This window comes from Diabrotica undecimpunctata, chromosome 10, assembly GCF_040954645.1.
Source record: "Diabrotica undecimpunctata isolate CICGRU chromosome 10, icDiaUnde3, whole genome shotgun sequence".
Taxonomy (NCBI): Eukaryota; Metazoa; Arthropoda; class Insecta; order Coleoptera; family Chrysomelidae; genus Diabrotica; species Diabrotica undecimpunctata.
Window position 1 is genome coordinate 15,679,407 of NC_092812.1, and position 14,210 is coordinate 15,693,616.

A 14,210-nucleotide genomic window follows, 5' to 3' on the forward strand; every position below is an offset into this window, starting at 1 on the left:
CTTTCGTATTCATGTCACCAATGATTATCTTTATATCGTATTTCTGTATATTCCCTATGAGCTTTTCGTAGAACTATGTTTTGATTTCCAAGACTTTGTCTTTAGTGGTCGCATGTACATTAATGATATTTATCTTCCTATACTTTCCTCTTACTCTCAAGTAACATATTCTGTCTGATATTGGTTGAAAATTTACAATTGCTTTGTTTACTTTCTCCGACACCATAAATCCCACTCCAAAATATCTCTTTGTCCCCCCACTCTTGAACAGTGTGCTTTTTCCTACTTCTATTATTTCATTTCCCGGTTGTTTCGTTTCTTGCAGGTCAGGGATATCTATTGTATATTTTTCCATAATTTGCTCTAAGTTTCTTAAAGCTCTCTGCTCATAAGTACCTCCCACATTCCAAGTCCCAATTTTTATTATATCCTTGGGTCGTTGCCTTTCTTTTTTGTTTATTTTTCCGTTTTTCATGGTCGTATTCCTTTGCCTCGCCATTTCGTTATAATTTCTCCCTGGTTGTTTTTCTTCAACTAGTTTTTTGGCAATTTTTCTTTGGTATTTTCTTTTAGTTGTTGTTTTTCTTCACCCCATATCCATTCTTTCCCATTCACGAACAACTTTTATAGCCTATTCTTGTCTGTTTTCCGTTACTTTTTTCTTTCTTTGCGATCTTTATGATACTTCAACTTACTTTTTCTATTTAGTACCCCAATTTTATCCGTGAAAGTTTCTGTTTCTATGGCATAAATTATTTCTCCTATTTTTGTTGCGTTCCTCAGTTTTATTTGCGTCTGCAGTTCTTGTGATATGAATGCTTCCATGCTTTCTGTTAGTTTCTTATCATCATTTGTGTCTATTTTTAAACCCGATATAATCAATCTTTTCTTTTTACTTGTGTTCTCCAGTTGTTCCATTCTGTCTTGTAATTGTTTCACGTCGTTTGTTACTTTTCTCTTTCCTTTATCTCGTGTAGTTGTTTATTATTTTCTATTTGTTCTTTTCTTATTTGCTTTATTCCATTCATCATTTCTTCATTTTTTTCCATTAGTTGCTGCATCATTTTAATCATGACATCCTCTTTCTCTTCCTTTCTCTCCTTGTCACTTTTAGAAGGTGTACGCTTTGTCATTTTACTTCTACAATATTCATCCTGGTCTCTTCTCTTGCGTTTCGTTTCGTTTCTTCATCTGTATCTATTTCGCTTCCTGTTCCTTTGTCACTTCTATTTATTTTCCTGTATTAATTAAACTTTTTTATTACAATAACAATTAATATTTATTATTTTAATTTAATTTAATTCTAATCTTAACCTTATTCTAATTTATTCTAAGACCGGATCTTTTTTTTTTTCGTCTTTATAGAGGGGGGTCTCGAATCTTCAAAAGACATCTCAGTCCAGGACGCCGCCTGACTGACCTTAGTGCAGGATTCGTTCTTTTTACTCCCGGTGATAGTTCTCGAGGTACTTTAAAATGCCCTCTCGTCGCCGAGTATAAGCCAAACGCCTACCTGCTAAACCAGACCCTCCTCTGTCATCCAGCGATCCGGAAGCGGAATGGCCGCTGTAAGGACGGCATCACTTCCGAAGCACTACCTTTATTTATTCATTCTCCATTCATACACATCCACACTCCATTCATCAGCAAGGAGGCTCCTTGTCTCGTTCCAGGTAGCGCGTAGAAGACCCTTATCGCTCCTAATACGGCATCGTTCCCAAATGGGCATTTCCTCCTTCTCCACAGTCTGACTCACGCCTATCTCGCTCATACAGTGTGACCCACTTCTCTAGCTTCAACTTCCAGCATCTTTCACTCTTACCCTTGCCGTTGGCCCAGCTGTCTTTCTTCCTCTTCCTTTTTCTTGATCACTGCACGGATATAGCTGTGTATGTTAGTCCAACCTGATTTATTTTCAATCATTCTCTCAATCGTTTCTCTCACTGTAACAAAATTCACACCTGCCTCTCTCCATTTTGTTACTTTCCACTCTCCATCTAGAGAGGTAGGCCCTAAAACATCCGTGTCCTGTGAGCACCTGCGTCAGGAAATAATCCAGTTGCCTGTGGCCACAGTCCACCAAATCTCTTATGTTCGGGATCAGCATTTTCGTCCACTGTGCAACATCCTCCGTGTTGTTCCATTCTTCTTGCCATCTTTCAATTGACCTTTCCCTTTCCTGTTTTCTCTCGGCCACAGTAAGGTTTGGTTGTCTTCTCTCATAGAGCTCTGTTCTTTCCACCGCCAAAACATGCAACGGAACACATCCAGTGATGGTCCACAAGACATCTTAGGCATCTCGGTATTTCTACCCTTGATTCTATTACTCGGCAGGATGTGTAGTCTACTTTTATTCTTTTCACTTTCAAAATATTTTCGGCAGCGTCTTTATCCATATCGATCACGATCTCAGGCCGGATCTGGATTTGTGTAATAAAATGATGAGGCTTTTATTTTGATATTTAATTTTTGTCGGCACTAATTACTTTCTTATCTGCCAAGAAACCAAAAAACGCGTAGGAATGCCTAAGCGGGTCGACCCCTCGGACTTAAAACATTCGCCAAAACCAGTTTTTTAATCTTTCACACAATTATTTATTTACTCAAAACTTGTTAAAATTATTAAAATAGTTCTTACCTGTCTTATGGTATTTCCGTTATTCACTACTATCACCTGTATGCACTTAAATTTTTGAACTCTGTTGAATTTTCTAACTTGTAATTCCCCAATTATTTGAAGTTTATTACGAAGCGAAAATCAACGAAACTACTGTGTCACTTGCAGGACCGTCTCTCCATCACCATTGCGATATTTAGGTAAAATAAATTGTGTTCAACGGTATCTTCGCTGTCTGAACCTTAGTCTACATTGATAACAATATTATGTACTACTACATTAAGTAGTGTTTTTTTTAATATTACATCACGCTCAGTTGCGATGACTTCCTCAGATATTTTTTTCCATTCTTCCACAGAAAATGTTTGCTACTGCATTAACGTAAATGTAAAGTCTACATTTCTGGCTCCCACACATGATTTCAAAGCTGCTTTCAATAGGGTTTAAATCTGGATGGTATGGTAGGAGTCTAAATACATCATGCTGTGTTCATATAATTTTATCGATTGCGTATTTTATATAACGAGGTTTATTCAATTTTATTACGTTATCCAGATCAGGCTTCAACATAGAAGCAGTATATGGAATATTTCTTTCTCGAAGCCATTCCTGCTTAACACACTTCTTCGATGCGGATGAAAAACGTGTATCTTCCTGTGAATTATGGTATGGTGCATTATCCAACACTATTACCATATTTGGAGACAAATTACAAATTACTCAAAAGTTGTTCTTTCAATCATTTTTTAAAATTTGTATAGTACATTACATGTTATGATTGTTCCGTTTCGCATCTATGTTTATTTCAAACTCATTTTTCATAATGATAATATATTCATTTTGTATCTGTATTCAAACATACGCGCCACTGACTAGAGCGCTTCATGGTTTTAGCCGTTGAAGGAGAAGCCAGCTTTGGCGCGAACAACTGCACTTCTTTACTAAATATTCCATTTTTGTTGATAGTCAGTATGACAGTGTCATTAGCTCACTTTTTACCTTATTACTTGCGTTAAAAAGTTTCTATATTTTTGTTTTCCATTAGGTCGGCGACAAGAAATATATCCGGGAAACCTCTCATTGTGATCTTTAAGTCGTCGCAATAGGTTCTATGGTTACTTTTATGTGGTTTCGGAGGTATTTTTGATAAGGTTAAGGACTAAGGGATATCCACTAAGAGCTTTTGTTTTTAGTGTTAATAATTATTTTTTTTGTTTCAGCCCGAATTATACATATGTACACCAGTTCGAATAGTGGACGACAAGAGTTTTTATATAGGTAAGAATTTAATTTTAAATTTAAATTAATATTAACAAACGATAATAAAAAAAATAAAACATCTAGCAGTAGAGTAACATATCAAAGGAAAAACGGAGAAGTACGCAATCAAATAAAAGAAGCAAAAAACTAAATTGGGAACAAAAATGTGTCCAAGTTGAAAATTTAATTGATGGTTCTCAGACTCGGAAGCATGGAGAACTATCACTAGTCTAAAGAAAACACCCATAACTCCTTAAGCAAATTAATTCCTATAGATAAGTGGGAAAATCACGATAAAAATTTACTCCAAGAGTAAAGATTGGAATATATGTGAGAGGAATACAGTATGGAGAGACAAACAAATAGTAACATTAATACTACTAACAACGAGGTCCGTACTGGGTTACTTAAAATGAAAAACGGGCGATCTCCAGGACCTAGCAATATAGCTGTAGAGTTACTTAAAGCAGGAGGTACACTCCTAATAGAACGAATAACTTTTCTAATGAATCAATGCTGCCAACAAATTAAAGTACCATCTGAATGGAAAACCGCTCTAAGTGTCCATCTTTAAAGAGTATCGAAAATATCCTAACTGCTACAGAGTATTAAGTGTCCTACCTACTTTCGGGCGATTGGTTGGAAAGATAATAAATGGAAAAATATAAGATGATGTAGGACATCTAATTAGCGAAGACCAAAGTGGATTTACGCCTGGTAGATCTTGCACTGATAACTTGTTTATACTCCAATAATTAATAGAAAAAAGAATAGCGGTTGATACCGAAGTACATCTAGCCCTCATCGACCTAGAAAATACGTATGGCAGAGTTCTAAGACTTAAATTGTGGCAAGCTTTACAACTCGGCATTAGTCCGTACTTTTTAGGAATAATCACAGACGTATACAGGGATAACACTACTTACCTAAAAATCAGAAATAGACTATCAGAGCCAATAAAAGTAACTGAAGGACTAAGACAAGGATGCAGTATGTCACTCTTACTGTTTCATTTCATACCAATTCAGATACAAGGTTTGAAGTGTTGATAGACGAGGACGTGGAAATCAAATAAGTGGAAAAATTTAAATATTTAGGTGCACTCATTGATAAGAACGGCTTGAGAGAAACCGAATTAATCAGGGACGTAAAATTGTAGGATGTCTGAACTCCTTATGGTGAGATCGCAACATTTCCAAAAGGAACAAAAAAAGAATAGGGCAAAACATGGTTGAATCAGTTCTTTGTTATGACTCAAGTATGGACAATTAATGCAGACCTGAAGAGAAGATTGTTGGCAGTTGAAATGAATTATTTGAGAAGAAGTCCTAAAAAATCAAGGCTGGAAAGGAAGACCAACGAATCTATAAAGAATAACATGAATGCTACAGAAACGGTCATTGACAGAATAGAAAGAAGAGGTTTAAAATGGTTTGGACACCTATTCAGAATGCCCGACGAACGTTGGCCTCAAAAAAATCACAGATGGAAGCCCCCTGGTAGAAGAACAAGAGGTAAACCTCGACACTCATGGAATGAAGGAATTAGAAGAGCGATGAAATCGAGAGGTTTGGAGGAGGAGCATGCCTTGGACCGGGAGGATTGGCGGAGGAGAACGGGAATACGGCGATAGCCGTCTCCAAAATGTATTGTATTTACAAGTTGGATCCTCTAATATATATATATATATATATATATATATATATATATATATATATATATATATATATATATATATATATATATATATATATATATATACAAGAAATACTGGATATTATTGACTGTCGATATAAACAAACAACACAGTCTATTAGGGCTGCAGTCTGAAGGTTTGGCCGAGATGTTACAGAAACACTCTTTTGACTTTTGGTCTAGCTTTCGGAATTGTTGTATTCCTTCTTCAAGACACTGTAATTAGAAGAATGTGTAAATATTTACAATACAGGGTGTTTCAAAAAAAGGTAACCCCGTCTCTAGGGTAGGTAAAAAACTGAAAAATAATTGGGGTTTGCTTAGTAAAAAATTTTTGTAACGCCATCCGTTTTCAAGATACAGGGCGTTGAAGAAAAAAAAATTACGCATTTTTTACGATTTTGCCGAAACTACTGGCAACATTGTAATGAAATTTTATACGAATATGTTTTGGAAGCTGATACATCCGATGCATTTGTTTTTACACGGATCGTACTAAGTATTAGTCAATCTAACTTTTTTAAGAGTATAATTATTAATCAAAATTTCAAGTAAACTTAAACATCATTCAATTTTACACGAAAAAGGTACTCTTGGTAAAACTCAATACTGTGTACCGTTTTCGGAATATTTTGATTTGAAAATTATGAAAGAATCTTCAGAAAGTATTAAAAATATTGAGCTCACATTTCCAATTGTAGGGCACTCTTTTATTCCCCCAGATAGGGTTTTCGGCGTGATAGAAAAGGAAATAAAAAAAATACCCGTTATCGTAGAAAGGACTCATTACGATGCGAGTCGTTAGAAAAATAGGTGTTGACTGGACCATACACGGCTGCAAAAGTGAAGCAAAAAAATTCGTCAAATTGCCTGGAGCCTGACATTTCAAATTTAGCAACACGAAATTTATATTTTATATTTATATTTAGTTTCATAAAAAGAAACACACGGTATTAATTCAAGGTGAGATTAATTACTTAAGTGACACAGGAATGCCTAAAGGTGTTTGTAAAAATTACTAATTCGTTTTCATCCATTCAGCCAGGTTAAGTACCACTAAGAAACAAACTTAAAGGTGATAAAGCTTCAATTATTAGTTTGTTGGATAAGCATTATGGTGAAGACTGGAGAAAACTATCAAAACTAGACTTGTACAATAACATCCTAAAGCAAACTGCTGTAAGTACAGTAAGAATTGAAAATGACGCAAGATTTGTGTGAAAACGAAAACGACTCTAAAATCGTTTAATTTTTTACCTGTTATTTCTTAGTTTTTTGAATAAAAGATGCTTAAAAAGGAAAATTTGTTATTTGAAAACCTTTTTTTAATGTTTGTAACACGTTATTGGGTGTTTCATTAACATACTTTTCATTTAAAAACACTTTAATGAATTTCAGTCATTAATTTATTTGCAAAACTTTCTCTTTGCGAATAACAAATTTTTTTTTCAAAACCTATACAAGATTATATTATAAAGATTAAGACTATAAAGATAAGATAAGACTATAAAGATGCGAAGAAATCGAACAGTGCGAAAAGGTATACGACTATCACAATATGCATAAGAAGATAAAGGAACTCACAACAAAGAAAAGCTACAATATTTTATCGAAAGGGCTGTGCGATGATAATGGAAATCTACAACTAGAGTCCGACAAAATAGTTAGAATCCGGGAAACTTATGTGGAACAACTGTTTAATGATGACCGTCCTAGTGGGTATACACTGAGCAATGATGATACTGGCCCTTCTATTCTAAAATCAGAAGTGGAGAATGCTATAAAGGGTCTTAAAAATAACAAAAGACCAGGCAACGATAACGTATACGGGGAAGTATTGAAAATGCTGTGCGAAACAAACAGTCAATTTCTAGACTCACTCGTCAGACTCTTTAACAATATTTATAACATCGGGGAGTTTCCTGAAGACTGGCTAGAGTCAACTTTTGTTGCCATACCGAAAAAACCAAAAGCAAAGTTTTGTGATCAACATCGGATGATAAGTCTAATTAACCACATACACCAGGGTTATTTACAACAGAATAAGCAAAAAATGCGAGGATAACATTGGAGATTCGCAGTTTCGGTTTCGGAATTCTCTTGGGACAAGAGAAGCACTTTTTAGTCTACAGGTACTCATCCAGCGCTGCAGAGATATGAACAAAGCCGTGTACATATGCTTTATAGACTACGCAAAAGCATTCGATAACGTAAAGCACGAAAAGATAATTGAAGTTCTCCATAAGATCGGAGTCGACTACAGTGACATTCGAACAATAGCGAGTCTCTATTGGGGTCAAACAGCTAAAGTGAAAGTAGGATCTACATTGACCAATAAAATTGAGATCAAGAAAGGGGTACGACAGGTCTGTATCTTGTCTCCTATTCTCTTTAATATATACTCCGAAGAAGTATTTAAGACAGCTGGAGGAAAGCACAGAAGGCATAAAGATAAATGGAGAAATAATTAATAACATAAGGTATGCTGATGACACGGTGATTCTAGCAAGTAGCATGGAGGAACTGAGTTGCCTAATGAGTAAGATACAAAAAACAAGTGCACAATACGGACTCAGACTAAATATCACAAAAACCAAATGGATGTTAGTAAGCAAAACCCAACAACCACCACAGCAACTGATATTAGACAATGAAAGAATTGAACACGTGGATTCGTACATCTACTTGGGAACAATAGTTAACTCAAATTGGGATCAAGCGAAGGAAATACGTATAAGAGTAGAAAAGGCAAGAGCATCGTTCACTAGCATGAAGCAAATTTTCACCTCTAAAAGCCTCACCCTACCTCTTAAAATTCGACTTCTGAAATGTTATGTATTCCCGGTTTTGTTATATGGAATGGAGGCGTGGACAATGACCGCAACATTGATGAAAAAAGTAGAGGCCTTCGAAATGTGGGCTTACCGACGTATATTACGTATATCCTGGACTGAGCACGTGACCAACGAAGAGGTACTACGCTGGATAGGTAAAGAGAGAGAGGTAGGAATAAGTATAAAGAAAAGAAAGTTGGAATACTTGGGTCACGTTATGAGACATAATAAATATAGAGTACTACAGCTGATCGTTCAAGGGAAAATAGACAGCAGAAGGGGTCCAGGGAGGAGAAGACACTCGTGGCTCCAAAACTTGCGGCAATGGTTCGGATTGTCATCTGCTGAACTATTCAGATCTGCCGTAAACAAAGTCAGAATAGCCATGTTGATTGCCAACGGTCGGAACGGACAGGGCACATGAAGAAGAAGATACAAGATTTAAAATTACAATCATCATTACTTATTACTAATTTTATTACTGTTTTATTTACATATTAATTATTATTTACATAATAATTTACATGAAAGGTACAATGTTTTTTGTTGCTCGTGAAAAGTAAATCGAATACCAAAGAGGAAGTTTTGCAAATATCGGCCTCATATAATAACGAAATATTTGTTTACGTAATTGATGATAAGTTAATTTTTTTATTGTTTCAGTGGGGTTTGAGCCCAATGCCACGATGAACGTTGCCCATCATATGTTGCTGTTTGGATGCACTACACCGGGTTCCACCGATGAACAATGGTATAACAATGTGTACTATATTTCAGTGCTAATAAATGTATAATGACTATATTTTTTATTAGGGACTGTGGGGAAATGGCGGCTACAGAAACATATGGCCCCTTGAAGAAATCAACCCCTTGTTTAGAGGGAAATCACGTAAGTTTTATGCTCTTTATTTTATATATGTACTTGGTTGTTACGGGATGTACAATTGATGTATATCGATGTTATGAGAAAGAAGTTACTGTTTTTTTACAAACCGGAAGTTTGGATAATTAGAAATATGTATGTTAACACATGCATGGATAAAAAAAACCTAGAAGAAAAGTAATAAAATAAAGTAAAGGAGAAGAAAAACTTTTAGCCAGATGAAACTTCTTGAGTGGCGCTATCTGGGTCGGCCAACATACATCAAGACACTTTAAATTGAGCGTTCACACGGTGTCGTTGTGACTTTAGAATCACTCTGTGTGAACATCCAAAGTAAACTATCTTAATGATAGGATTCCCAAATGTAGTAGTGCAATTCCTATCGGTAGGTTCTTGCCTGGCATTCGTATTATGTGTCCAGCTTATCTAAGCCGCTGTGTTTTAATGAACTTCTGGCTCATTAAGAGTTGGTACAATTCAAAATTATATCTTTTGCGCCACTGAGCTTGGTCGTTTATGGCCCCAAATATTTTGCGCAGTATTTTACGCTCGAATATTCCCAAAAGTCTTTCATCCTTCTGCGTTATAGTCCATGTTTCCGCCCCATTTGTGAGGACCTGGCTCAGTATTGATTTGTATATGATAATTTTAGTTCTTCTTTAGATATTTCTTGAGTGGATTTGTTTTTGGAGTCCATAGTACGCCCTATTTGTAAGGTTCATTCATCTTTAAATTTTTTGCTTGTTTTGTTGGCGGTAGTCACTAGAGAGCCAAGGTTTATGTTGCGACCCTTAGTAACCAACATATACTTGGCTTTGTTTTCGTTGATGACCTGTTTCGCCGCACTTACCAATTCTAAAAAATATTGTTCAACATCTTGCTATTATGTCAATGTCATCAGCGTATGCTAAGATTTATATTGATCTATTGTAAATAGCTTTTCCAAGGCAATGTTAAATAGGAGGCAAGCCAGGACATCCCTTTGTCTGAGTCCATCCCTTATCTCAAAGGATCGAGAGTCCTCTCCCTGTATTATAACACTGGCTTTTAAGTTAGAGATTGTCATTCTCGTTAATCGGATAAGTTTTTCTGGTATACGAAACTCACGCATTGATTGGTATAGTACTGTTCCCTTGACACTGTCGTATGCAGCCTTCAAGTCTACGAATAGGTGATGGGTTTTAATGTTTTGTCCACAATTCCTCCACATTTTTCCCCGCTCCAGTTTCCCCATTTATTTATCCACTTGTCTACTATACTCTCTCGTAACGGTTTCAATGCGCAGGTTATCAGCATTAATTCTGACTTGTTTCATATGTTTATTGTTCTTTAGGTGTGATATTCTTCCTCTAATTTTGCCATTACAAGAAAGTGGCCACTATGTATGTTTGTACTTCGGTAGCTTCTGACGACCATGAGATCGGAAGAATATCTTGCATCTATCAGGATGTGACCTATCTGGTTAACGGTTTCGTTGTCAAAGGATTTCCATGTTCCTTTGTGTATTATTTTATGGGGAAATCTTGTTCCTTCTACTATCATGGTGGTTGCAAAGTGTATTCATCTCAACCCTTTATCATTTGACTCTTCATGTAAGTTCTCACATCCTCTAGTTGGTTGGAAAAATTGCTCTTTGCCAATTTTTGTATTAAGGTTCCCAGCAATTATTTTCACGTCATGACGTGAAACATCGCTCATTTTCTTTCTCTAAGATGTCGTAGAATTCATATTTTTTGTCGTTTTGCTTTTCCGCCGTAGGTGTGTGTACACTAAGTAACCTATAGTTAAATAATTTTCTTTTAAGACTTGGATACCATATTCTGTTGTTATGGGTTTAAACTTAGGATTAATTGCTTTGCTTTTTTTAAGTAACATACGTTAACTGTAAAAAGGGGACACTTAGGCGATCTGAAATACTCCATACTTAATGAGTCTTACTTTATCAATAACAAGTGTACTGGGTGTTTCATCTATTTTGCCAACTTCTTATTGGGTGTATAACTTTTTAGCCACACTGTATATTTTCTTTAGATTTGCCACGCGAATATTCTTTAAGGTGTCAAATCGATTAATTCATTTATAATTGTAAGAAACCCAGGACCTGATTTAAAAATATTGGAAACATATTCCGACCCACAAACAACACCCTGTACATTAGATTAAACAAAAAATGGATTCTGCACTTGAAAAGAGAATGAGCAAGTAAATGTAGTGGTATACTTTGAATTTTCGGCAAAATGTTTCTTCTGGTAAAATTTTGATTCTGAGACATACTTTTAATCAAAGAAGTATCTCCAAAAATTAAAAAACACGAAAATTTGTAGAAAAATTACTCAAAATCAAAGTAATTATTCAAAATAACCACCACCAAAACTTGGTGTTTTTTAAATAATATGTCTGAATAAGCTACAATACGAAAAGTTGTCGTCTAGTCGGAGAAAGGGGTCAAACGCCTTTGTGCCCCGTACCCTCGTAGCCTTGAAAAAGACTAGGTATTTCTTACATAACAAATATTAAATTAAAACACCAATTGTATGAAGTAGAATAGCCGCATAGTCTTAAAGGTAGGTGAAGGAGCAGAACTCTAGCAGGAGAGTCACCGAAGTGCAGGTGACTTTAGGAGAGCCCGTGAAGGACTGAGTCCCTGATCTGAAAATCGCCTACTTTTATGGACAAGTATTGTAGCGATTTTAGGATTTTCCAGGTCTATTATACAATAGGAAGGATGTGATGTTGGGCATCGAAGTGCGCACTAGTCTACAGATTAAAGCACGCGATCACATCCCCCCTCCTCTGGAGACTCTGTGGCTGAAAAGAATTTATTAATAATAAATGAAAAAATTCAAGTTTAGAAAATAGAGTAAAACATTAGAAAAATACAATTAGAAATAAGAACTGTTCAATGAGCACAGCACAGACAACACTTACGCCAGCTTCTAGGGGACGGTGGAGGTGACATCATCTCCTTTCCTGCAGGTGCCATTCTCGGTCGATGTACCAACTCTTTCGGCGGATTCGTCTTCTTCTCAGCCATCTGATTTCCATCTGCTATATCCCGCAGTGTTTCATAGTCGAGTGGACCAGGGCCTACGTGGTGACTCGGACCACATCTTTGTATGGAGGCAGTGACTGGGCCTACTCCAGGGACTTTCGTCACTTCTAAGGCTTCCAACTTCGAAGAATCCTGGCTCGTCGAAGATATCTGGTACACTGAAGGCATCAGATCTGCGGAAGATCTCGATGGTGGATTGTAAGAATTGGCACTCAATAACATCCGATAGCTCTCCCCTGTTGCCTTAGGGGTAGCTGAGCGTGGGGTCGTGGAGATTGTTGGACGCCATGTCGTCTCGTCGGAGAAAGGGGTCGAACCGCCTTTGCATCCTCGTACGCTCTGCAGAGAGGTTCGATCGTGGCAGGTGAAGAATCCTCTATTAAATTCATTTTTGGATATAGACTATTCTAAGTTCAGTTTGGTGCAGGTAGCCTTTAAAAAGACTAGCTATTTCTTACATAACAAATATTAAACAAAACATCAATTGTAGTATGAAGTAGAACAGTCGCAGTCTTGAACGTAGATGGAGAAGCAAAGCCCCAGCAGGAAGGAGCCCAGAGTGCAGGTGACTCTAGGAGAGCCCGATTTTAGGGATTTCCAGGTCAATTGGCCAATAGGAATGATTTGAGGTTGGGCGATATGAAACTCAGTGTGACGCGATACTGCATAATTCCTTTGTGTTTTCATGCATTCTGTATTAAGAACTAATAATATGCCTTATCAATTCGGCAACGAAGAATTTGCGGATATGGTATATGTGTACGGGTTTGTGATGCTAACGGCAGAGATGCCCAAAGAAAGTATGAAATGCGGTTTAGTCAAGGAAGAATACCAAGTTATCGAACTTTTAAAAACGTAGGTATATGATTATTCCAGAAGACACGGTCATTTGACACATAGTGAAAGATACAACGTTAGTGGGGAAAATAATATTCTTAATTTAATGGAGAATAATCCAAATGTGGGTACCCGAAGAATTATTCATGCTCTGAAAACTCCGCATACCACTGTCTGGCGAAGACTTAGCCATAGTATATTGCTTAATTCTTTTTAAGCAATATACTGTGACTTAGTGAAGAAAAAAGCATTATCTCCATCGTTACCATTTACAGAAAGTACAAAGATTGCTTCCTTAGGATGAAATACTCAGAATTGATTTTAGTAAGTGGATCACCCGAAATCCAAGGATAGTAAACAGATGTTTATTCACGGGTGAAGTATTTCACAGGAACTCAGGTATTTTTTATGGCCTCTTTATTATTTATTCATTAATTACAGATAAATATTTGTTATGAATTATTTGACGCACATAATAAAAAACAGTAAAATGTTAACATTTTACGAATTCAGATTAAATAATGGTATTAATTTAAATAAAGTCGCATTTAATTTTTTTTCTACTTCAAACTCTCGAAATTCACATAATTTTAGATGTCAAATTCAAAATTTTACCAGAAAAAATCATTTGCCGAAACTTCAAAGTATACCACTAAATTTAGGTTTTCACCCTCTTTTCAATTGCAGAATCCATTTGCAAAAAAACTAATGTAAAGGGTGTTGTTTTTAGGTCGGTATATTTTTCCAATATTTTTTAATCCGGACCTGGATTTCTTATAATTATAAATAAATTAATCGATTGCACACCTTAAATATATACAAAATGTCAAATATAAAGAAAATGTACAGTGTGGTAAAAAAGTTATGAATACAATAAGAAGTTGGCAAAATAGATAAAACACCCAGTATATTTGTTATTGAAGTAGTAAGACCAATTAAGTATGGGGTTTTTTAGATGACTTAACATATCTACAGTTAACGTATGTTACTTTCCCAAACACTTTCCCGGTCGTTAATATGTAAAATCCCTGT

The 14,210-nt window shown here is 36.0% G+C and overlaps 1 protein-coding gene across 1 annotated transcript in view; it reads left to right on the forward strand.

Annotated features, from left to right (window-relative positions):
- Phm (Peptidylglycine-alpha-hydroxylating monooxygenase) overlaps positions 1 to 14,210 on the forward strand; it is a 72,394-nt gene that overhangs the window by 14,462 nt on the left and 43,722 nt on the right. Inside the window, exons 2-4 of the mRNA XM_072546466.1 lie at positions 3,838 to 3,895; positions 9,070 to 9,157; positions 9,220 to 9,295. Of these exons, the coding sequence (XP_072402567.1) occupies positions 3,838 to 3,895; positions 9,070 to 9,157; positions 9,220 to 9,295 (222 nt within the window). The remainder of the gene's footprint in view (positions 1 to 3,837; positions 3,896 to 9,069; positions 9,158 to 9,219; positions 9,296 to 14,210) is intronic.